The sequence below is a fragment of the Miniopterus schreibersii genome (genome assembly GCF_964146895.1).
Source record: "Miniopterus schreibersii genome assembly, chromosome: 4".
Classification (NCBI taxonomy): Eukaryota; Metazoa; Chordata; class Mammalia; order Chiroptera; family Miniopteridae; genus Miniopterus; species Miniopterus schreibersii.
Window position 1 is genome coordinate 73506490 of NC_138105.1, and position 24413 is coordinate 73530902.

General features: G+C 50.8%; 1 protein-coding gene across 3 annotated transcripts in view; it reads right to left on the minus strand.

Moving 5' to 3' along the window:
• The window catches only part of UNC13A (unc-13 homolog A), a gene marked incomplete at its 5' end in the record, with an annotated part of 60694 nt that overhangs the window by 23083 nt on the left and 13198 nt on the right, over positions 1-24413 (minus strand). For all 3 annotated transcript variants that reach the window (XM_081135562.1, XM_081135563.1, XM_081135561.1), the window contains 20 exons: positions 1686-1820; positions 2043-2132; positions 2945-3013; positions 3316-3466; positions 3869-4032; positions 5351-5466; positions 6498-6667; positions 6786-6927; positions 7759-7986; positions 8592-8811; positions 9080-9151; positions 9767-9845; positions 11626-11672; positions 13333-13441; positions 13908-14450; positions 17420-17627; positions 20263-20298; positions 22161-22215; positions 23039-23112; positions 23675-23798. In XM_081135562.1, coding sequence (XP_080991688.1) covers positions 1686-1820; positions 2043-2132; positions 2945-3013; positions 3316-3466; positions 3869-4032; positions 5351-5466; positions 6498-6667; positions 6786-6927; positions 7759-7986; positions 8592-8811; positions 9080-9151; positions 9767-9845; positions 11626-11672; positions 13333-13441; positions 13908-14450; positions 17420-17627; positions 20263-20298; positions 22161-22215; positions 23039-23112; positions 23675-23798 — 2832 coding nt within the window. The remainder of the gene's footprint in view (positions 1-1685; positions 1821-2042; positions 2133-2944; positions 3014-3315; positions 3467-3868; positions 4033-5350; positions 5467-6497; positions 6668-6785; positions 6928-7758; positions 7987-8591; positions 8812-9079; positions 9152-9766; positions 9846-11625; positions 11673-13332; positions 13442-13907; positions 14451-17419; positions 17628-20262; positions 20299-22160; positions 22216-23038; positions 23113-23674; positions 23799-24413) is intronic.

The window sequence follows — 24413 nt, forward strand, 5'->3', positions numbered from 1 at the left end:
CCTGATGAACGGGCCCCATTAAAATGTATGTGGTTCAGATGGGAGGTCTGCATGGGAAGGAACTAAACTCATGTAAACTGGCCTAAGCAGAGCTCATATCTATTCAGCTTAGTGAAGCTTAATTAGACTCAGCTCATAAAACTGAAGGGAACTGAATTTAGTTGAACAAACTCAAGCCCACTAAACCAAATGGCACTGAAGTGAATATAAATCACACCCACTTAGCTTAACAGATGGCAGTTCTCAGAGTTAATTCAGTGGAACTGAACTTGGGCCAGTTATACTTCATAGAGTGGAATTAAACTTAACTGGGTGGAATTTAATGCAAATAAACTGAATTGAATTTAGCCTAATCAGTTTCTCCAAGATCAACATTAGCCTACATAAAAATAATGGACATAAATTGATCTGAACTCAACCCAACCCAACTCAATCCAAGTCAACCAAATCCAACTCAACCTAACATGCTCAGGCCAACTCAATCTAACTTTAGTTGACCAATGGAAATGAGTGTAACTAAACTCAACTGAAATGAGCCCAACTGAATCCAACTCAGTTGAACTCAGCTGTACCTAATCCAACAACCCAGCTCATTCTAACTCAAGCCAACTAAACCCGGTCAAGAACAGATTCAACTCAATTGAACTGAATGGAAATGAATAAACTTTTCTCCAATTAAATTAAACTCAGTCCAATTCAGTGCTGCTCACTAATTAGCCAAGAGTAATTTTAACTTAAGTCAACTGAATAGAAATAAATGGAACTAAACTGATTATAGTTGAACGAAACTCAATTTAATCTAGTTCACCTCAACCCAATTCAATTAAGAGCAACTTGATTTCAACTCAAGTCAAATGAATGTAAATGAACAGAATGAAATAAAATTGAACTGAATTCAGCTTATCTGGTTACCTCCTATCAGAAGCCCAAGCTGAGGTAGGGGCCACCTCAGGCTAATCATCCTGGGTTTTAATTTATACATCTTTTCTTCCAAATAGAGCATAAGCTCCTTGAAACCTTTTTGACAATCCTGGGACATTACATGCGTAGATAAACACATGTTGAAAGGTCTCAAATAAATTGAGTTGAAATGACCAAAACTGAACTTTACTACAAAAATTCAATTCAACTCGCCCTGGCGGGTATGACTCAGTTGGTTGGGTGTCCTGTGCACCGAAAGGTTGCTTGTTCAATTCCTGGTCGGGACACATGCCCGGGTTACAGGCTCAATCCCTGGTAGAGGTCATGCAGGAGACAGCCAATCGATGCTTCCCTCTCACATCAACGTTTCTCTCTTTCTTTCCCTCTCCCTTCCTCTCTCTCTAAAAAAAAAAAAAAAAAAATCAATAAAAAATCTTTAAAAAATTCAATTCAACTCAACATTTATTGAACAGTGATTCAATTCCAGGCATACTGTATTATGCCAAACTCAACTAAGTTTAACTAAAACCTAATTTATTGAGCACCTATTGTGTATCAGGTGCTAAGCGTGTAACTATATTTTATCTAAAGCTTGTATCTCATTGAATCTCTTTCTCAATCCTGATATGTGGGTTAATGGCCTTATTTTACACAGGGAAACATTGAGTCTCAGAGCAGGTAAATCACTTGGGAAGAAGCAGATCCGGGACTTAGGCCAGGGTGTGGTGTCTACTATTCCCTTCTGCCTCATCTGGAGTCCTTACAGGGTCTGTCTGGTACTCCCGACTGTAGAGTTCATGACAGTTGTTGAAGATGTACTCGTAAGTAGAGTTGAGGCAGGCTTTCACACAATCCTTCACCACCTGGCTAGCTCGAGGCGGGCTCTGGAGTTCTTGCACCTGGAGGGAGGGAGAAGGGCATGGATGGGTAAAGCGAAGACAGGAAGTGCCCAGGAAGTGACTACAAGCGGTTTTGGGTTTAAGGAAACATTGTAGCAGTATGAAAAAAGAGAGTGACTGAGAAAGGGCACTGCTCTCCAGCAGAAATGCTACTTGTTTAGGAGCTAAGAGTCCTAGAGAATCCTTCTTGGAGAGCTAATGGAACTGGGTTCCCTTTCCTACCTTCATCCGAAAAAAGGTGATGCTGGTGAGAAGGTCCACAGTGGATTTGAGGTCCTGGAGTCTCTCCGGGCTGCTGGCTGGGAAGTTATTCTGTTGGAAGGGAGAAGAGAGGTGGGGTTATGGAAGAAGGTTAGGAGAGGATAGGAGACAGTATTTTAGGGGAGATATAAGAGCCCTCAAGATGCCCTAGCCAGTTTCACTCAGTGGTTAGAACATCCGCTCTTGGACTGAAGAGTCCCGGGTTCGATTCTGACCAAGGGCACGTACCTTGGTTGCAGGCTTGATCCCCGGCTCCGGTTGGGGTGCATGTAGGAGGCAACCAATTGATGCGTCTCTCTCATATTGATGTTTCTCTCTCTCTCTCCCTTCCACTCTCTCTGAAAAGCAATGAAAAAAATATTCTCTGCTGAGGAAAAAAAAAAAAAAGCCCAGCCAGCATGGCTCAGCGGTTGAACAATGGCCTATGATCCAGGAGGTTACAGTTCGAGTTTCCCAGTCAGGGCACATGCCCCAGTTGTGGGCTAGATCCCCAGTAGGGGTCATGCAGGAGGCAGTTGATCAATGACTCTCATCATTGATGTTTCTCTCTCTCTCTCCCCCTCTCCCTTCCTCTCTCTGAAATCAATAGACATATTTAAAAAAAAAAAAAAAAAAAAAAAAAGAGCCTCCAAGTTTCAGGAGGTGGGTTGGGGGTCAGCAAGAATACCTTGAAGCAACTGGGAGGTCTTTTTGGATACACCAAGTAAGTCGGGAAGCTGCTGCTCATGTACGTGTATCCTTGTTAGAGGAACACACTCTACATGTTGAGGTAGGTCCTCCCATGTGCACTTCTGCTAGAAGCTGTCCCCTTTGGGTACACACACGTATGGGGGTAAGCAAGTCATCATGCATGCACTTCTCACCCGATACATGGAGAGGTCAATCCGTAGGGAATTATGCAGTTGGTCCAGGAGCTTCACGAAGCGCTCTTTCTGGGGAAGCAGAAGAGGAAGATGATGGAAGCAGGGACTTGGGCATCAACTACATAGCAGCGAAGGGTGGCTGCCATATTGGCTGAGGGCTTACTATATAGTAAGGGCATCCCGTCCACCATTGAACTGAACCCTCAGAACATCCATTTTCATTCTACAGAAGGGTAAACTGAGGCTCAGAGAGATGTGACTGGTGCAAAGTCACACAGCAAATCAAGTCCAAGTTGGAAATCTGGGAGCTGCATAGGGTTTCACCAGCACAGGTTTGGGTTCGCCTTCATCCCCCAGTGCCTGGGACTGACCCCGAAGTTGGAGGCTGCGAAGCGGTCGGAGGCAGACACGTTGGTGGAGGCGGTGGTATGCGCATAATAGGCATTGATGTTGGCAAGCAGGGTGCTCATGACAGCAGGCACCCCAGGACACATGTACTTGGAGGAGAGGCAGGCAAAGTGGCTGGTGGAAGGGAATGGGAAGCACTGGGCCTGGTGTCCAGCCAGACAGGCTGTGCCCCCTCCCCCAGAATGCCTCCAAGACAGCATCGTGAGTGATTCCTCCCAACCCCCCAACCATTCCCTTTCCCTCTGCCTGATTTTGTTCTTTGAATTTCCCTCTGTCTCCTCTCTGAGTTGCCCATGTCTGCCCCTAACTCCAGCTCTCATCCCTGTCACTGTGGCCCCCAGCACTGGCACGGTCTTAATCTCCAGGGGAATTATATAATGCCTACCATACCACTTCCTCTCTGACTCCTTTTTCTGTGAACCCCTTCCATCCCAGATCTACCAGTATCCACTTGGTGACCCCCTTCCCTAGTTTCTTGCACCTCACCCTGATGTCCACCCCAGCCTACAGCCTCACGTCATGGCTTGGTAGATGGACTCGACACCGTAGCGCATGGCAAATTCATCCACAATCTCCTGGGCTGTCTCATCATAGTAAACCTTCCAGGCATCGTCACCCTTGGCATCTGGGATCTTCACAACCCCATTGTTCTGCACATCAGTCACAAAGTGGAACAGGTTCTGCCAAAACAAGGGAGAAGCAGTCAAAGAGTGCAAGGGGGCGCAAGGGGTCAGGAGTAGGGCATCTTACATTATCTGTCCACTTGTTTATTCATTAATTCACTTATAGACTCTTTCACCCATCCAGCTACCCAAAATTTCACTTATCTCTCATCCATTCTTCTAACAGTTCATCCATCCATCCATCCATCCATCCATCCATCCATCCATCCCTCCATCCACCTATATATCCACCCACCCATCTGTCTACCTGTCCATCTATCCACTCACCCACCCACCTATCCACTTAATTATCCCAAAATTTACCACCCATCCACTAATCCACCCTTTTAAAAATTCAACCACACACCCACCTATCCCATACTTTTATCCACAACATAATCAGTCCATCCAAAAATTCATCCTTCTATCCAGTCAACCATCAATCCATCCATCCATCATCCATCGGTTGATGCATCTATTCCCCCATCCACCTCTCTAACTATTCCAATATTCAACCATTACACCTCTATACTTTCAATAGTTAAATGATACATCCATCCACCCACCCATCTATTTGTCCACCCACTCATCCTTCCTTCCATTCATTTACCCATCTATCTGTTCACCTACTCCCCTCTCAAACTATCTCCAAGTTCTATTCTTCCTTCTAGTAATTCAACCACATATCCATCTATTCTATCTACAACTTACAACTTAATCTGTCCCTTCAATAATTCATCCATCTACCCATTCAACCATGTATCCTCCAACAATTTATACATCCACCCACTTGTCCATTCATCCATCCATCATCTGTTTGTCCATCCATCTATCCAACTACCCCCAAATTCACCCATCCATTCATCTGTACTTCCAATAGTTCAACCACTCATCCATCCGCTCATCCCTCCATCGTCCATCTATTCTTTCATCCACTCATCACTCATTCATCTATTTAATCATTTATTCATGCAACAAATGTGTTCTCTCCGGGAGCCCCCAGGCAGTTAGAAGAGATAGACTGAGACACAAACAGCCCAACCTTGAGTGTTCAGGGATGGGACAGAAGGAGGACCTGGAGCTGGGTAGTGAGAGTCTGCCTGGAGGTCAGAAAAGGCTTCCTAGAGAAGGGAACCCTGAAGCTGGGCCTTGATGGATGGGGAGGAATTTTCCAGGCTGAGAGAATGGCATGAGGGACAGCTTCAGAGGCCCAGGGGAGTGTGGATGGTGTGGCTAAAAAGAGGAAGGAAGAGCTGGGGCAGGCAGAAATTGTGAGTGGAGGTAATGTGGAAGATCATGGTGAGCTTTGAAGGCAGGGTGGAGCAGCAGGCCTCACCTCATGCAGACAGGTGTACTGGACATGGTAGGGGGCCACCTTCTCTTCCCCTTTAATCTCCACACTGATATGTAGTCGGATGGCACCCGAGACAGCAGATTTGTCAGTCCGCTTGTCTGCAGGGCAGAAAGAGATGGCAGTGTCAGAACTTCCCAATCAAGCCCTTGGCTATTTGAATGTATGCATAACTGTTGCCCTCTCAGGCTCCCTGAAATTAAGGCCTGGGTGTTTCTCCTCAGATTGACTCCCTAGACTTGTGTCTCTCCCATTAGACTAGAATTCCTTAGGCCCTGTCTCTCCCTTCAAATCAGGATCCCAGACATTGCTTCCTCACTCAGATTAAATTCCTGGGTATCCATCTCCCTTTTTAAAGTAGGAGTCCTAAGCACTGCTTCTGTCCCAGATTGAGCTCCCAGGCCCTGCCTCCCCAATCAGATCAAGCTCCATAGAGTCTACTCACCTTGTTACAAAGGGTTCTTGGGTCTGTGCCTCTCTCCTCAGATTAGGATCCCAAAGTCTTGCTTCCTGCCCCCCCATCCAAATGGGATATCTAGATTTCTTCCAACCAACTAAGTTCCTAGACTGCTCAACCCTTTCAGACTGGGTTCTTCCTACATCTTCAGACTGAGCTCACAGACTCTGCATCCCCCATCAGATTGGGCTCACAGATTCTACTCAGCTTCTTAGACAGGGTGCTTGGGTCTGTAGCTCACTTCTCAGATTAGGATGCCCAGACTATACCTCCTCTCTTAGATTGGATTCTTCAAGTTCAATCTTCCTTCCAAGGTTGGATTCTTGGGTCTGTGCCTCTCTCCTCAGACTAGGATCCCCAGGTCTTATTTCCTGTGTCCACCATGAGACTGGAATACAGAGATTCTGTCTCTCCCTCACCCTCTCAAACCAAACTAAAAATTTCCTAGGTCCTGTTCATCCTCTCAGCTGGGGTGCTTCCTGCCGCCATCAGATTGGGATCACAGACTCTGCCTCCTTCACCAGATTGGGGCCCACAGATCCTGCCACCTCCATCAGATTGGGCTCCTGGACTGACTCCCTCCTGACACTGTGTCTCTCCCCTCCAATTGGGTTCCCCAGTTTGGCTGGCTCCTGGGGCCCCCTCCCTGCCCCCTGCAGGCCCCCCCTTGCTCACCCAGGTTGTACCACACGTCCATCTCGCCACTGAGCGTCCGCACCTCGATGATTGTCTGCCCCAGGAAGTCATCGGACTCCCTCTTGAACCGTTGTTTCACGCGGGATTTGATATCGTCATCTTCGTCCCAGACTCGCACCTTGATTCGATCTGAGGAGTTGTGACATTCACTGCAGGGGGAGGGGGGAGCAAGGGTCAGGCAGCTGGCTTGGGCTAGTGTTGGAGGCCCCTCTGGCTGCCCCAGGAGGGAGCTCTGCATGGGATACGGGGGCCCAGCCAGGCACTTACAAATGAAAGTTCTCTTCCCACACAGGGTTCAGGTTCCCATAGATGGTCTTCGTCCGTTTCTTGGTCTTCCCGACCTGGACAGTGACGTAGGGGTCACTGGATCCCGTCTTGTCCTTTGCCTGCAAGCCCTGGGCACAGACCACTGGAAGACACATAGGACAGATATAAATGTGGGCTCAAGGAAGGTGGTATGTTGAAAACAGTCACTGCCAGGGACTCCAGGGTGCTTGCTGGGGATGCCTGTGATGTGACCTGGCCACCGGAGCCTGAGGACATGCTGATCTTGCTAGAGAATTAACACCCAGGGAACTCTCAGTCAATGAAGGGTAGGAAGGTGCCCCAGGGTCACAATATTCTCAGGTGTGTTCTCTACACTGTGCCCCTGAAGTTCCCCAGTGGGACTGAACCTCCATTGATTTACAAAACCACCTGCTCATTGGTGCCCACCTGCAGGGCACCTTCCCTCCCTGCTCCCAGCAGGGCTTCCTGGGACTACCTCCTGGACACCCATGTGCCCTGAAATTATCTTGGGGTCTATCTCCTGGGAAATCCAAATGAGATTTGGCCATGCCCCTAGGGTAGGACCAAACTGCAGTGGGGGCTCAATACTCTCCCCCAGTGGTCCCGGGTGTCAGAGCATTGCCTGCTGCTAGCACCTCCTGCAGAGCTCCTTCTCTTCCAGTTTCGCTTCCAAACTCCCACAGGGCTTCCTGGGATCATCTCCCAGATAAATAATGTGCCCTCAACTCCTCTTGCTGGGATCTGATTCTGGGGGCACTTATCAAGATGCACCCAGATAGAGTGTCATGCACATACGCTGGGAGGCATACATGTCCACCTGTGGGCACAAATGCACTTGCCCGTGGACTTGGGAAAGACATGCTCCAGTCCGCGCAGCAAAGGGAAGGGAGGGGCCTGGGAGGGAGCACAGAGGACTGGGAGGAAGGGACCAGAGGCCACCCGATGGTCTCACCAGTGATGCTGATCTTCGCCGACCACTTGGACGTGCCGTCCAGCACGCTCTGCTTGACCGCCTTCATCTGCTGCGTGTGCGCGGTCTTGGTCACCGCGAAGATCTCCTGGATGAGCTCGAAGATCTCGGGTTTGTTGCGCTCCCGGATCTTCATGCGATCCTTGAGCACCATGATGATGTTCTGCGTGCGGTCCTCAGCCCCGTGCTTGGAGCTCTTCTCCGCCGCCCCTGCGGAAGCGGGCAGCCGGCACCGTCCCGGGGGCACGCCTCACCCGAGCCGGCACCCCACCTCCAGAGCTCCCTCAGCCGCTGCTGCGGGCACTTCAAGCCGTGGGGAGGGGGGGCATGTCCATCACCCCAAAAGCTACACTTCCTACTTGTTCCCTGAATACCCGCTTCCGCCAGGCTTTATACCCTCCAGAACCCACCCCCTCTGAATCCCCGGCCCCCTCCAAGACCCGGCCCCTTCCCTGATACCTCTCCCCCACTCTGAGCACCCTCCCTGCGCTGAGCTAACCCTAACCCGGTTTTCTGCAGGGGAATGGGTGCCTCTCCTTAACCCCGTCCCTGGCAGTTAAGCCGGTCCCTGAGCCCCGCCCTAGCCTTCTTCGACTCTCACACCTTCTTTCCGCTCCTCTCACCCCCAGGCTCCCCCCTAAAGGAGTCCCGCCCCAGCACCCCGCCCACAGCTCCGCGCCTCTCCCCTCTCCCCAAGCCTCTCGCACCTCGCAGTCCCGCCCGTTCTTGCCCCTCCCCGCGGAGCCCCGCCCCCTCGCAGCCCCACCCTTCCCTGCCCCCCCCCCGCGCCCGCCCCGCGCCCGCCCCGCGCTCACGCTGCAGGCAGTCGGCGTTGAGCAGGTCCTGGCACTTCTCGTGGCACTTGACGCCGCACTCGGTGCAGCGCATGCCCTGGCGCGCGATGCCCCACAGCAGCCCTTCGCACTCGTAGCAGTAGGTGGGCGTGGTGGCCGTCCACACCTCGAAGTTGTGCGGCGTCGTGCACGAGATGGGGTAGATTAAGGCTTGCAGGGTCTTCTTGTAAACGTGGTTTTTCTGCGGGGAGGGAGGGGGTGCGGCATGGGGCGCAGGGCCCTCACCTGGGGGCCCTGTCCTGCCCTGCCCTCACCCTGCGCAAAGCCTGGTCTACCTCAGTCCCTCCGTCGCCCCCACGCGGTCGGGATTCACAGGTTCCTGTGCACACAGGGTGCTAACCCGGTGGCGAGCTATCTACCCCTGGAGAGTGGAGAATGTCTGTCTCTGCCACACCTTTCACTCTTCCTCCAGAAGCCCCCAGCTCAGCCCACCTTACAACCCCACGCACCAGCTCCTCGTTGTTCAAAGTGCTGGAGGCCAAGGCCGATGTGATGCCCGCTTTTCTGGACTGGACCAGGGACTGGGGCGGGGAAGACATCAAAGGAATCATGGGGTTGATTGACACCCATGGGATTGTCACCGAGAGCAGAATCCACAGCCATGGTTTGGGACCACCAGCCAGAGTCAAGCCACAGTCACGACAAATAAGACAGGTCACAGCAGCAGGAACAGAACCAGCAAAGAATTGGAAAGTGACAGAGGTTCCGGTTTAGAAGGGACCCTGAAAGGTGAGCAGCCCCGCACCCCTGACTCACCCATACCCTACCACCATGAGCCAGACTTGGCCATGGTCACCAGCCACAGAGCAAAACCACCAGCCACACCATGAACCAAGGCGGGGAGTCACCTGCTCTCTTCCCCACCCGTGAACCATAGGACACCGCAAGGTTTCCTCCTCAGTACCCATGGGTTGGGGCCATTCGGAAGATCCCAGTGGAGGGGTCTGGGACGGAGACTCAGGGCCCAGGTCACCATCACTCACTCACCATGGCCTGAAGTGTCCATGCAGCACATAGGGCAGAAATTAAATTACGTTAGTCCCAGAGAAGCCCTTGTCAGCCCCCAGCCCTAGGTCTGTCATGGGCAGTTGTACAGGTTGAGCACTGGGGGGGAGGGGGAAGGCACAGGCACTCACCAGGTCACTCACGAGTGGGATGGGCTTCCTTTTGCGGATGTCAGGCATGCTGTCGATGATGATGAGACCACCCCCTGGGCTGCAAGACACCACACAAGGACGTCAAGGGCCCAGGGAAGTCCCCCTTCCTCCAACAGACATCGCCTGAGGCTGGGGCGGGCCATGTGATTTCCCAAGGTATTAAGAATTTAATTGTGTCCCCCTCCCAAAGGTACATTCAAATTCTCAACCCCAGGACTTCAAAATGTGACCTATTTGGAAATAGGGTTATTGCAGAGGTAATTAGTTAAGATGAGGCCATACTAGAGTAGAGTGGGCCCCAATCCAACATGACTGGTGTTTTTATAAGAGAAACACACAAGCAGAAGACAGTGGTGTGGCAATGGAGGCAGATTGGAGTAACACATTTACAAACCAAGGAATACTAAGAATTGCTGACAACTACCAGAAGCTAGAAAGGCAAGGAAGAAATTCTCCCCTACAGGTGTCAAGGGAGCGTGGCCCTGCCCACACCTTGATTTTGGACTTCTTGCCTCCAGAACTGTGAGAGAATCAATTTCTGTTGTTTTAAGCCCCCTGTTTGTGGTCGTTTGTCACAGCAGCCCCAGGAAATGAAGACACTGGGCCTCAACTTCCTCGTCTGGGAGGGGGGAAGATGATGCGGGTGCCCATGTTTAATGAAAATTTGAATTAAGGCAAACCTAAATAATATATAAAGATACCAATGAAATCTTTCTTTATGCTCAAAATTGGAAATATATATGCGTGTTTATTGAAAATCTGTCCTGGAAGGGGTGATTTCAACTCCCGTGGGAATGAGGAAACTGGAAATTGTGTTCTTTCTCTTGGCAGTTTTGCCGTAGCTGGAAGATTGAATGAGCACCGTGGCAGACGCCATAGTGGCCTGTTGAATTCTCTTTACTGAGATGTGTACTCATCCCTGAGAAGGTTCAGCTGTGTCTCCTCTCCAGAAGGTTCTCACTGGCCAATGACTGGCCAATGTGAGAGATGTCTGGCAGCCAATGACTCTTGGACAAGCTCTGGGATGCAATTCATGCTCGAGCACCCCCTGCAGAATCAGGTGGAGGCCTGGCGACTCCTGAACCACATCTCGGTTCAAGCTGCTTCCCAGGCCGGATCCTGCCTGCCACACCGGTGTCTCCAGAGAGAGCTTCGTCTATCAGTCACACACATAGGAACCCCCACCTCAGTCCCTGCTTCCGGGGCACCCCTGCTCATCTGGGAATCACAGCTCCTGTCTCTGTTTGCAAAGGAGGTCACTCTCCTGCTGCTATTTTAAAACTTAGGTGTAATTTAAAATATCTTTTGCATCCTCTAACCTCACCATCCAAAGGCTGAAAAAAACACCCCTGAAAATCAGTAACTTAAGAAGTTAGATGTGACAAAGTGCTCCATTTAAGACCAAATGGCTATTGTTAATGAAACTGCCAGCAGCTGAAGCAATAATCTGTGGGATTTAAAAGCAGAATCAAAGCAAAAAAATCACTCCACGGTTACAGATGGGCACTGTGGGAAAATGGGTTTCTCCCTTATCTCACATAGGGGGAAGCACTTTTGCATTATGTGAGTGGCTTGGGCAAGGCAAGGCATGTACCTCTCTGGACTCAGTTTCCCCATCTGTAAAACAGAGTAGTGGCCCCTACTATGGGTTTGTTGGAAGGGTTCAACATGTTACTATCTTTGGCTCCTGAGTGCCTTATGATAGTGGTTCCATGTCCTATCTATGCCCTATCTAAATGGAACTTCTCCCTGCCCTTGCTGCACTGAGGCTATGGTGCAAACCAGCCTCAAGCCCTGGGTTCAAAACTTCCTCCCACCCCCAAAGCTCCATTACTCACCCGCCTTTGAACCACAGGGATTTGGACATCTCTCCTTCTCCCCGGGCCTGTGGGGCAGACAGACAAATGTGGTCAGTGTGGCTGCCCCTCCCCGAGGAAAGGCAGGCTCCACACCAACTTCTGTCTCCCCTTTGGGCTGGGAGTCAGGAAACCTGGGTCCCAGTCCTCACTGTGTGTCCTTTGGGACCTTACTGTGTTTCTCTGGGCCTCAGCTTTTCCATTTGTAACATGGAGAGAGAGGAGCTCCCTCTGCCATCAACCTTAGTGGGTGCTAGTCTCCTCGTCTGTCAAACCTAGGGATGTGTTAGCACCATTCCAATAAGAGCTTATACTTCTGTAGTCTCCTGGGATTCTCAGGGGCTGGTTCAGACACTCATAAGAATCTGTCATTCCTTAAACTCCCTGCAGCTTCACCTGCTTGTGTGCTTTTGTGCCCCAGGGCCTTTGCCCAAGCTATGCCACCTGTTTGTATGCCCTCCCACCTTCTGAACCCAACCAGCGTCCATTTAACATTTAGGTCTCAGTATAGACCCAGGGTCTACATCCCCCACTCCCCGCACAACTAAAGGTGACGTGGTTGGAGGGGGGCTGGGAAACACTTTCTTCTGAGATATTATTAAAGTATCTTGACTACTTTAAGTGTCATCTCCTCCAGGGAATTTTTCTGATTGCCTTGGATTTGTTTTATGTCCCATCTATAAAACCCAGGGAGCCTGACCAAGTTTATTTTTCTTGTCATACCACTAGTTCCATTACAAGGGCAGTAGCTGCTGTTTTTTCAATTAATCTGTGGATGTAGTGAAAGTTATTCAATAGACTTCACTGTATAATTCTTTTCTATCTTTTGAATTTGGAACCATGTGAATATATTATTTAGTCACAAAATAAAATTATTTTTTTAAACTGGTAAGAAATTTGATTTGAAATTTTCTGTGGCTCTGATATTGGGTGCTTGAAGACTTTGGGAATGTGATTGGATCTCCTCTTGCCAGCCTCACCCAAATTTGTAAGGTCCCCCTGGATCGTAACACTGCTCTGTGTCTAGCCGAGAGCGGGTTGAATGACTGAAGGACTAAGTACATGGTCTCAATCCTGTGGCCCATCTGAACAGTCATCACCTTGACCTTGACGCTAATTGTATCTTCCACTCAATTCCTTCTCCAATACTGACCCGACCTCAGACCTTTCCCCAACTCTGACACTGATACCCAGCATGATCCGAGCACTGATCTCTTCCCCAATACCAATTCTAACCCTGACCTCTGACCACTGCCTTAATCCTGATCTCTACCCCTATTCCTAACCTCTATCCCTATCCATGAGCTTGACCCCTGACATGGCCATGACCCATGACCTAGCTCCAGGTTTCAGCTCACCACTCCTTCCCTGCTTAGAAATACCAGGCAGGTGTGAGTAAGGCCAGGCATGGTGGAGTCAGGGCAAGGCCAGAAGAAGCAGGGCCAAGTTGGTGTGGGCGGAGCCACAGAAGGACCAGGATGTACAGAGGCATAGGCCTGGTGGATGGAGTGGGGAAGTGGGCATGGCCAAGCTGCCCATGGGGCATGGCATGGGCTGGTGTGGGTGGGGCCAGGAAAAGGACCGGGGTGGTGGGGGCATTAGAGGAGTGGGGAGTGGGCATGGCCAGTCCGGGCATGGTCATGGGGAGGGCTTGGGCGTGGGTGTAAGCTGGGCAGGGCTCTCACTCACCTCCTGCAGCTGCAGCCGCACTTTGTTGAAGGCTCGCAGCCAGTTGGCCTTGGCCCTGGACATGGAGTCTTGACCTTCCTGGCCTTCCTCATCTTCTTGCGGCCTGAAACTGGGGTGAGGGGCATCCTGAGGCTCCAAGGCCAGCTCTCCCTCCACCCTCCACCCTCTGAGTGATGCCTGACCCTTCAGAGACACTGTGGCCCACCTGTGCCCCCTTCTGACCCATCTCAGTGCTCCGTCCCCTTCCCACATGCCCATGGCCGCTCTGACGCCTCTGGGCCCTCTGGCTCCCATCCCATCCTCCTGGCCCTCTGACCCTTCCTAATCCTATTTACCCAGGGCCCTGCCAGTGCGTTTGTGACTTCCCAAGCCCCACAAGCCGTCCAGCCCCAGAGCCCCTAAGACTACTTTGTGACTCAGCTTCACCCCCTCTGACCCCACTGAACCCCCTCTGACCACATGACCCTATGACAACTCCCCCTCCCAATTCCCCACATTTAAGTTCACTCCATCATGACACCACTGACCCCGGACCATGGTGACCTTGTGACAGCCCTTCAGCCCCCTTCCATTACCTCTCCTCAGCTTTGGGGGGCTCTTCCTCGGGTGCCCGCTCAGCTGCGGGCACTTCCTCAGGCACGGCTGGCTCGGGGGCCACCTTGGCCACAGAGGGGGCTTCGGCAGGCATGGTCGCGGCCTTGTCCTCCTTCTCGGGGGCGGCCGGCAGAAGACCGATGCGCTTGAAGTCCTTGGGCTCAGCCACGGCCACCTCCTGGTGCTCAGCATAACCACGGATGTCATCAGGCACCTCCTCTTCCTCTTCCAGTTCCTCTTCATCCTCAGGAAGTTCCTCCTCCTCCTCCTCCTCTTCCAGGAAGTCCTCCAGGTCCTCATCCAGCTCTTCATCCAGCTCCTCATCCAGCTCATCCTCATCTTGGTCCCAGCGTGGCGAGTCCTTGTGGTAGCTGACTGAGCTGTGGCAGGAGTGGTAGGAGTCCCGGTCCCGCTCATCTTCGATCTCAGACCCCTGCAGGCTCTGCTCATCTGGGTCGAAGTCCTCGCTCAGCTGTGAGCTTCCCTGGCTCAGCTCCCCTGAGGAGGCGTAGCTACCTGTGGGGCTGAGGGGACAGGAGGGGCTCAGGGACCAGGCACAGAGCCCCACCAGTCCCAGTAACACAAGCCCAACACCAGTCATTCACTCAGCATTGCTTGAACACCTACTGTGCACCGGGCTCTGCTGTAGGTGCCAGAGAAACACAGCCAAGAACAAGAGACAAAACCCCCTCTCGTGTGGCATTTGTGGTCTGGTGGACAGGAAATAGGCCAGGTCGATGATATTAGTGATCATTGATGCCTTACTGTGTGCCACTCCTGTCCATGCCCTGTGGAAGCTGCAAGTGCTCCACCCACATGCTGGGGACCCTGAGTCAGTGTCCTCACTACAGTCCCCTTGGAGACCTAGGGCTCCTGAGACTTGAACATGGTTGTACCTGGCTCTTAATGTCTCCCACCTCAACCTGGTCCTTCCACCCCCGAGCCCCTTCATTCACCAGGGGCCAGGCTCTTCTATCTCCACTTCTTGCCTCAACCTCCACTCACAGCCAGCCCTGCCACGGGTCCCCTTGGCTCCACCTCCCAAACACATGTAAAATGCATGCACTTCTCTGCACCTCGGGGTCCACCCTGGTCCAGGCTCTGCCATCTCCATAAGATGCTGCTCCAACATCCACCCCCATCCCCAACAGCCCCCGCTTCCCTTGGAAACCCCAGAGGGGCTTCTTTGAATCATAAACCCAATCACATACCTCCTCTGTTCCTAACCCTACCAGGCTCCTTAGCACCCTTGGAATAAAACCCATGCTCTGCCCTGTACCCCACATGTGGCCCAAACCCTCCAACCTTCCCACCCTCGTCTCCCTCTCTGTCCCCACTTTTCTCCCCCTGCTCTAGTCACATTGGCCTTCTTGCCATTCCTCCAACACTCTAAACTTGTGCCCACTTCCAGGCCTTTGCACTTGCTGTGCCCTCTGCCAGGAACACCTTCCTTCCTTGAGTCTCATCCCACTTCTGCCACTAAATGTTTTACCTTGAATATGTTATTTCATTTCCTTGGAGCTAAAAAATAGAGGCTAGAGTAGATGCTCAGCGTTTAAAAAGTTCCTTCCAAAATATTTCATCTATAAACTATCCAAGCTTTCTATGGTATATATAAACTATAACAAATTCAAAATAATAGTTGTTCAAATACTTGCAAAAAAATTGTATTGGTCAGTGCTAAAGTTTGAGTAGGCATTTATGAAGTTTTCCTTCGAATTACGTTTTACCCAAATTCTGTACAGTTCATATTGTCCAATAGAACTTTCGGCAAGGATAGACATGTTTTCTGTTTATCTAAGTGCTTAACAAATATTCAACCTGTTTAATATCATGTTTGTTACTGTCCTGTTTGGGAACCAGGACTGGGGTGGTCAGGCCAAAGAGCAGGCTCAAGTTCCAACCTCCCAGGCCCAAGGACCAGCACGCTGCACCAGGCAGTGGTATGACCCACTTGGGCCAGGGACCCACCTATTAGACAGGTCTAGGGACAGCCTACTTTCAAAGGAGTGGTGACGATGGCTGGACAGAATAGGGGCAGCTTCCAAGTCACTGTGCCCATGCTTGCTGGCCAGGAAGACAGGGCCAGGGACTACCAGGACGGCAGGGCCCACCAGCTAGCTGCTTGCCCAACATCACTAGTCATCTCTTCCTGCACCCACCCCACCTCCACCCAGTTAGAGTACATGGGGACCAGTGGCTGTTTTTTTTTCTTTTTAAATATATATTTTTATTGATTTCGGAGAGAGGAAGGGAGGAGAGAGAGATAGAAACATCAATGATGAGAGTCATTGACCGGCTGCCTTCTGCATGGCCCCTGCTGGGGATCGAGCCCGCAATCTGGGCATGTGCCCTGACCGGGAATCAAACTGTGACCTCCTAGTTCATGGGTCGATGCTCACCACTGAGCCATGCGGCCAGGCAGCTTTTTTTTTGTTAATCCTCACCTGAGGATATTTTTTCCATTGCTTTTCAGAGAGAGTGGGGGAGAGAGAGAGAGAGAGACATTGATGTGAGAGAGACACATCAATTGGTTGCCTCCCCCATGCGCTCTGACCGGGGTCAGGGACCGAGCCTGCAACTGAGGTACCCTTGCCCAGAATTGAACCTGGGACCCTTCAGTTTGTGGGGTCTAACCACTGAGCAAACTGGCTAGGGCACCGGTGGCTTTTTAAAGGAGAGCAAGGAGCCCTGGGTGGTTGGCTCAGTGGTTGAAGCGTCGGTCTGCGGGTGAAGAGTCGCGGCTTTGGTTCCCTCCAAGGGCACGTACGTCAGCTGCAGGCTCAGGCCCGGCCTGGCTGGGCGCATGCGGGAGGCAGCCCATCGACGTGTCTCTCTCGTATCGATGCTTCTCCCTCCCTTCCACCCTCTCTGGCAAGCAATGGGAAAGTATCCTCGGCAAGGGTAAAATAATAATAGCAATAATAATAATAATGAAAAGAGGTTCAAGGAGCCCTGCCGGTGTGGCTCGGCTGGTTGAGCGTTGTCCCATGCACCAAAAGGCCGCCAGTTGGATTCCCCATCAGGGCACATGCCGGGTTGTGGGCTTGGGTCCCCACTGCAGGAGGCAGTCAATGAGGCTTCACTCTCACATCGACGTTTCTCTCCCTCTCCCTTCCTCTCTCTCTAAAATCAACAAAAACATATTTTATAAAAAATGTTTACTTTAAAAAATAAAAATAAAAGAGTGCAAGGAGCCCCCATATTTCAGGGGGACCTCTCAGGGGCTGCTGGACTTTCCTCTTTCTTCAGCCAAAGCAGACCTACTTTTATCAATCTTGTGGAATTCTCTTGCAAAATTTCAGGTAAAGCAAGGGCTCTACTGCCTACAAGAAAGCGCGAATGCTGCTTTTCTAGACCCACTTACCTCCACCCCCAGCCCCCTCCAGCCTTCTAGTCCTCTCTTCACTCCAGGAGACGGGGCTGGACACGCACAAACACGCACACACACACGCACACACACATACATGGACCTCAGCTCCGCGGTGGCTACCTGAGGGCCTGCGGCTCGGAGAACTCCTCATAACTGTGCATGGAGTCACTGTAGGATTCCCGGGAACCCAGGGGTGGCGGGCGAACAGAATACTGGTGGACAGAAGCATTGGGCTGGGAAGTAGTATAATAGGGTGGTGGGATACTGTTGCTTGTCTCGCTGCGATAGTCACTGTCACGGTCATCCACCGCACTGTCAGGGTCATCATCTGAAAGAGAGAGGAGGTGAGGGGAGAGAGTGAGGAGGGAAGGGAGGGGGAGAGAGAGAGGCAGAGAAAGAGAGAACACAATGGGGCCAAAGCAGTATCTCAGACTTAGGGGATCTTCACTGGCTGCTAACCCAAGAAGAGTAATCATTCCCAGAATGGATGAAGGATACTGGGTCATGTAAATAGAGGTACACGCTTTAGAATAAGGGAGGTGAAAACCTTGCTGCTTTATGTGGGTCATGCTGGACCTAGAGTCTGGGGTCCAGGGTAGGTGTTGTAATGTGAAGACAGTGGCAAATTGGAAGATGTCCTTCAGCTCAAATGTAAGAATGGACTTTGCAGAAGTCCAGGCTCGCTGAAAGCAAATGTTTTTTTTCCATCAGGCAGTGAGCTTCCCAGAACAGGAGCCATGCAAACACTCAAAGGAATTGGAGGGAGATCAGGACAAGGTGGAGTACAAATGCCTTTTAACCCTCAGAGATTTCTTCATATCTGAGAATGGAGACCCCAGATCTAAACTCACATGCACAGGAACAAAGAAGGGGCCCTGAGAAGGTGACATGTTCCTCAAAAAGCATTAGATCTTTAGGTCGGCAAGACCACCACTGACACAGAATCTATCACTAAAATGGAACAGGGTGGAGTTGCCAAACTTTGAGTAGTACATAAGAATTAAAGATTGTTTTATTTCATTTGGTTTGTTTTCCTTAGTGAAAGGAAAACAGACTTACTTTCTCAGTAAAGAGAAAACGGTGTCAAGGGATGTTAGATTGTTGTGGGACAGGAGAGACTCTATTTATTTAGAAAATAACACTTGGGTTGAAAATGGGCTGCAAAAAAAAAAAATTAACCCCCTGATTGGGGGGGTCCATGCCATCAATTTACTGCTGATTTTAAACACCAAGGGAGTGGCTCGCCCCTTTTTATGCCTTTAAGTATTTTTGCTCATTTCTCAGATGTTTGTCTATTTTTCTTTCTTTGTTATTTTAACTTTTTAATTCTTTTCCAGCTAATTGTATCTGTTTCCATATATACGACAAATAGGTCCAAGTTTTAAAATGTGATAAAAAAAAATTTAATTAATTCATATTTCACATAGAATGTTATTCATTCCCTAAGTTATTTTGCCTTTAGAAAAACCTTAATTCATTTTCAGCTAGCAAAGCTGGCCCTTCCAAGGTAACTGTTTTTCCCGGTCTCTCATTTGACCCGGGCCACTATGACCTACAAGCTTTTTATCCTGTCCCCGTCCTCAGACGACCCTCTGCTGCACTGCGAGCTGTCAGCACTGAGATTATAGACAGAGGCAGATGCAAATTTCCACGACTTAGATTTGTGGGTTTCAGGGTGAAACTGTGATCCTATAAAAGCCTGAAGTGGGGTATCTGAAACCTGGACGATCCCCTTCAAAGCTCTCGACAATTTGTCTACCCAATTATTTGGGTCTTTGGCCAAACTGGTGTTCTTACCAAACTGTCCTTGGCCAAGCCAAGATGTTTTCAACCAAATCACATGAGGCTGGTGTGTGTGTTCCCCCAATTTTTTTTTGACAGACTGTTTTTGAGGGGCAAATTGCTTTTGATTGTATTCTTTTTGTTTTTACCCGGACTCTACTTTTTACCAAATAGTTTTTGAGCAAAATGCGATTTCCAACTTTCAGAAACTTGTGTCTTGACAAAAGGGTCTGCTTTTGGTCCAACGGTCTCTGCTCTTCATGCAGTTATCAGCTTTAGCCAAATTGGTTTTAACCAAAAAATCTTTGTTTTTGATAATATTGTTTGTTTGTGGCCAACTGGCTGTTACCAAGTCTTCTTGTCTGCCTAGTGCCTGTTCTGAACAAATTGATTCTGACCAACTTGCTTTTGACAAAGTGTTTTGGATCAAAGTATGTGTAAGCAGTTTCCCTGGTCCTGGAGGGAGAGGGGAGTGGAGCTTGTCCAACAGGGGTCACTTGGGGGCGGAGGAGCCCCCAGCTGGTAGAGGAGAGAGAGGGATGAAGATTCATATTCACACTAAAGGACTGGATTTCTTTGGAAGAGTAAAGACACGGGGATAAGGGGGCTCTTCCTTAGGGAGCAACATGGGCATCCAAGTAGGGGGATGGCAACTCCTTCCCCTGGGGGCAACTTGGAGGAAGGTGTGTGCGAGGGGGCCCTGGAGCTGAGGCTTCTGAAATGCTATCTGCCTGGGGAACCCTGCCCTCCTGCTCTCTCTGAGACCCTCTTTCTTCCCCACCCACCACCCTCTGAGTGACATTTCCAGTGGAGGAGGAAGACAGGGAGACGAAAAGAGGAAGGGGTCACAGGAGAGGAGATGAGGTTATACATGGGGAGTGGGGGGATGGGGTCACAGAGCCCAGCTGGAGACAGGCAAGTCTCCCATCTAAACACCACCCCTCCCAGCTGAATCCTTCCACCCCAAGGGCAGGGCCCACTCCCCACCAGACAGAGCAGGACCCCCAAGACAGATGTTAATAGTCAGGGGGCAAGAGGACACGAAAGGGGTCTGGCCAGTACTCTGGCCCCAGTGCGCTGGCACAGGCTCCTCGCTTCCCTGTGTGGAGGGGTGGGGGCCTCAGAGCTGCCAAGGCGCCCACCTCCCTGTGGCCTCCCAGGACATCAAGCTGAGTACTTACTCTGCTGTTCACCCCAGCCAAAATAATTCCAGTTGCCTACAAAGAGAAGGGGCAGAAATAATAAAAGGGAGCAGGTAGGGGGGGACACAAGGAGGGAGGCTCCCCCGCCTCTTCATTCTCCGTCACCTTCTCCCACCCAGGACCCCAGGTGCCTCCTAAACCGGATCTTCCCCAAGGATCACTTTAATCACTGCCATTTGTCATGCCGTCCCTCACCACCTTGGGAGGAAGGCTGGGTATCTCCATTTTTTGAGGAGGCCACAGGCTCAGCCAGGAAGTAACAGGAGCATTTAGGAAAAGGGCCCTTTAACTCTGAGGTCTGGGGTCAGCACCCCTACTGCTTCCCCTCCCTATCTCGTGCATAAGGGAAGAATTATTGAACTGGAAATCCTAAATTTTGAAACACGCCTGTTGGGTGGGTTTTTTTCATCATTCTGCTCATTGTACAGGCGAAGAAACAGGGTTCAGAGAGGTGGGATGAGCAACCTAAAGTCGCACAGCATCTGAACTTCAGGGCCAGGAAGAGAACCGAATCTTTCCCCATCATTCCCAGCGCCTGGCATTGTGGGAAAATGCCTTGGGCCACAATCCTGGCTCCTCTGAGCCTTGGCTGACTCCTCCATGACATGTGGGTGATCAGATATTCCCAAGAGGACTTGGAGGTAAATGCAGGAGGTGGGTCTCTAATCCCAAATTGAACCCGCCTTTCACTTTAGTCCACCTGCCTAGGTATTATTTGTCATCTGCTCCTGCCTCCACCTTGACTGCCCCCCCCCATCCTCAATGACTCCATTCATGGGTAGAGGGGGCTTATAAATCCTTCTGGGAAGTGATGACTCCCCCCACCTCAGGCAGGGAAGCCAAGGGGCTGTCTCAGTAACATATCCAAGTTAAGGCAGAACAAGGTCCCCCAAAGGCAGTCCCCTAGCACCTCCCCCCACCAGGCTCCATCATCACCATCCTGGGCATACTGGGGGGGCGGGGTTGGAAAATGGGTACAGGGGAGACTGTGAGAGAGGAGGAAAGGGGGATAAGGAAGTAGATGGAACAGGAGAAAGAGGTTGAGGTGCAGGGTGGGGACAAATTGTTACGTGTTTGGGGTCTGCCCTGAGACTATGATTTGTCACTTCCTCCCCATTCTAGAGGACTCAGGAGGAACTTTTAAGAAAAAGACATCTCCTTGGCCCATGGAGACCTGATCTGGGTGCATCTGAGAGTCCATAGGGCCAAGGAACATAAACAATCTTGAAAACTCCAGCCTTGATGGAGGGCCGTAGGCAGAGAAAGGTTATCATCAGCAGCATTAATAGATGCAGTGCAGTGGAAAGAGTCCTTCAGACCTAGGTTCAAATCTTAGCTTTGCCTCCTGCCAGGTGTGTGACCTTGGGCAAGTTGCTTCTTCTCCTAGGCCTCAGTTTCTTCATCTAAGAAAATGGGTGAATGAAACAGCCTTTATCCATTGTACGTGCACCTATTGTACATGTGTGGGCAGGATTGTTGGTGACAGTCTGCACCCTCTGACTGGGCTGCATGGGGGCCTGTGTTGGCCCCATGAAAGAGGTCCTCATCCAGGATTTGATTAATGGAATTAAAGAGTCTGCAAAATGTTTTTTTAAGCCTTGAGATGTCCTGGGACCCCTCAAAGTGAAAGGCTGTCAGATGCCCTGTTTCAAAGAGGGTGACTCCAATGATCAGAGAGGGACACTGGCATGCCTGTGGCCACATAGCAAGGCAGGACTCAAACCCAAGTCCCAGATCTCTTCTTCTTTCCACCACACTGTGAACAGATACTGTCCACTCTGGACGTCCCATATCTCTGGAGGGGAGTTGACTTGTTACACACACAACAGCCATGTGGTGGGGAAGGGATGCCAAGAAAGGAATTGACAGGTACTTACAACACTGGTTGCTGGGGACAGGGAGAGGCTTGTCTTGTTCATCTTGGAATGAATACTGAGGGGAGGGAAGGAAAGAGGGTTCATCTCAGAGGGGGCCAGAAGTCAGGCGACCAGGATGGTCCTCTGTTGTGTTCCATCCTGACTCCCCCGTGCCTCCCAAATCTCCTCCCTCTAGAGGAGAATACAAATGTTGACAAGGATGCACAGAGAGACAGTGAGAAACAGATATAGGGAGGGAAAGGAGAGACACATTAGGGAAAGAACAGAGATGACAGAGAGAGGAGGGAGAGACAGACAGGCAGAGAGAAATGAAGCTGGACAACAATTGCTCACATGTGAGTACTGCCCCCTTGCTCTCCACCTCTCACTAAAGAGTGTTGTAGTCTTGCCTGCTATTTCTTCCCTGCCCTCACCTTCTAAAGACTGTCTTCTGGGCCACATTGAGTCTTTGCACTGTGGGGATATAGAGCCGAGAAGGAGAAGGGGTGGGTGGCCTGGAAGAGCAGAGGTGCAGGGGCTAAGTTTGGTGGGAGAGGAGAAAGTCTAAAAGTGTGACTTGAGGAACTGAGAGGCGTGGGACAGAGAGGGGATGTGAGAACTGCTTCAGAGCCCCGGTATGTCCTTGAGAGTATTTGGCAAATGCAGAACTTGAGTCAATTGACATCACCCTTATGTTGTTAGTAGACTGTATGTTCCTGGCTGACATCCTTCTTGGATACTGGACCGCACGAGTCACTGATTTAGTCAGGTTACAAAGAGTTAGAGACACAGATATAGAGAAAGACAAGCAGAGAGAAACAGAGACAGAGAGCAGAGGACTTGGGGAGACAAAGAGACACAGACACAAAAAGAAAAGAAGCCCCCGTGTCAATACTCACCTCATCCTGGTCCCGCATGGCATTCAGCTGCTCCAGTTTCTTGGCCCAGTAGCGTGCCTCCTCCTCAGGAATATCTGGAAGGGGAGCCCTGGTTGTGAGCCTGGAAGCCCCTTCCTGCCCCTCAGCATCCATCCAGTGCATCCTGCAGGCCTACTGGGCTGGTCTCTGGTGGGTGGGGGATAGGGTGATACCCCTGATCCCTCCCTGCCCCAGCACTGCCTTGGGGAATGGGAGAGAAGATGCATCCTTGCATAACAACAGCGGGAGAACCAAGCTGCTTCCTGGAAAGGTATCTCTTTGTCTGTGCCTTTGTTTATCTCTACACGCCTCTGTTTCTCTGTCTCTCTTCTAACCCCAGCTCACCCCTGCAGCATAATGCCTCACCAAGGACCAGTCAGGGGAGCTCAGACTAGAGTCCCATGTGTCAAGAAGCATTTACTGCCCATTGGTGACCTGTAGGAACTAGAATGTGCTCTGTAAACAGCAGGTGCACATCTCAACTGACTTGCTGAAAACCAGAAAACTCTCTCCTCTAGGGAGAGGAAGCCTTGTCCTCAGAATGAGGGTTGTATGGACTTACCCAAGCCTGGCCATTCTCCTGGGACTGGGCAAGGGTCCTGTGCCCCCAACACTCACCTAAGGGCAGCTCGAAGCGGGTGTCAAGGAGGATGCGGTGGAAAGTGGGGTCCTTGGTGCCACAGATTTCGCTGTCTGCCATGATGACCTGGGAGTCCAGGGTCAGCCACTCTCCAGGGCCCTCCTGGATAGAGTGGGGGATGACAAGGGTCAGGGTCCTGACTGAGGCAAGGTGGATCAGGTATCTGCTCACACGAGATGTCTTGCTCACCCCATCTCACCTCCTGCCCCAAGAGGAAGGGTCACATCCCCACTTTACAAATGAGGAAACTGAGACCCACTGCAGACAACATGGTGGGTCCAGGGAACTCAGAGTCAAGGACCCAGAGAGAGGGCCCTGTGGGGTTAGCAGGGGTAGTCCTAGCATTACACAATCACTCCTCATCCCTCATGGGAGTTACGCAGACCTTAGCTTCATATAAAAGTCCCGATGCTCTCACAATCCAGTAAGGAAACCCCTCCTCAAGTGAATAAACCAGTCCCCCTAGGTTGAGGGACATAAGTCCTCCAGCAGGTGGGGTCCACTCTGAACCTCAGTTTCTTCATCTCAAATGAGAATGATGTCCTGTGGAATTTGCTTTCTGCAGCCCCAGGGAGAGGCTGGTAGGGGTGAAACTAGTAGTCCAGGGTCCTCTGCATGAGCCACTGGGGGGGTCACTGAGGAAATTTTGGGTCATCCTCAAGGCTTCCTTTTGGATTCACTTGCCTGGACTATGTTAGCAGGTGCCATCAAGAAAGC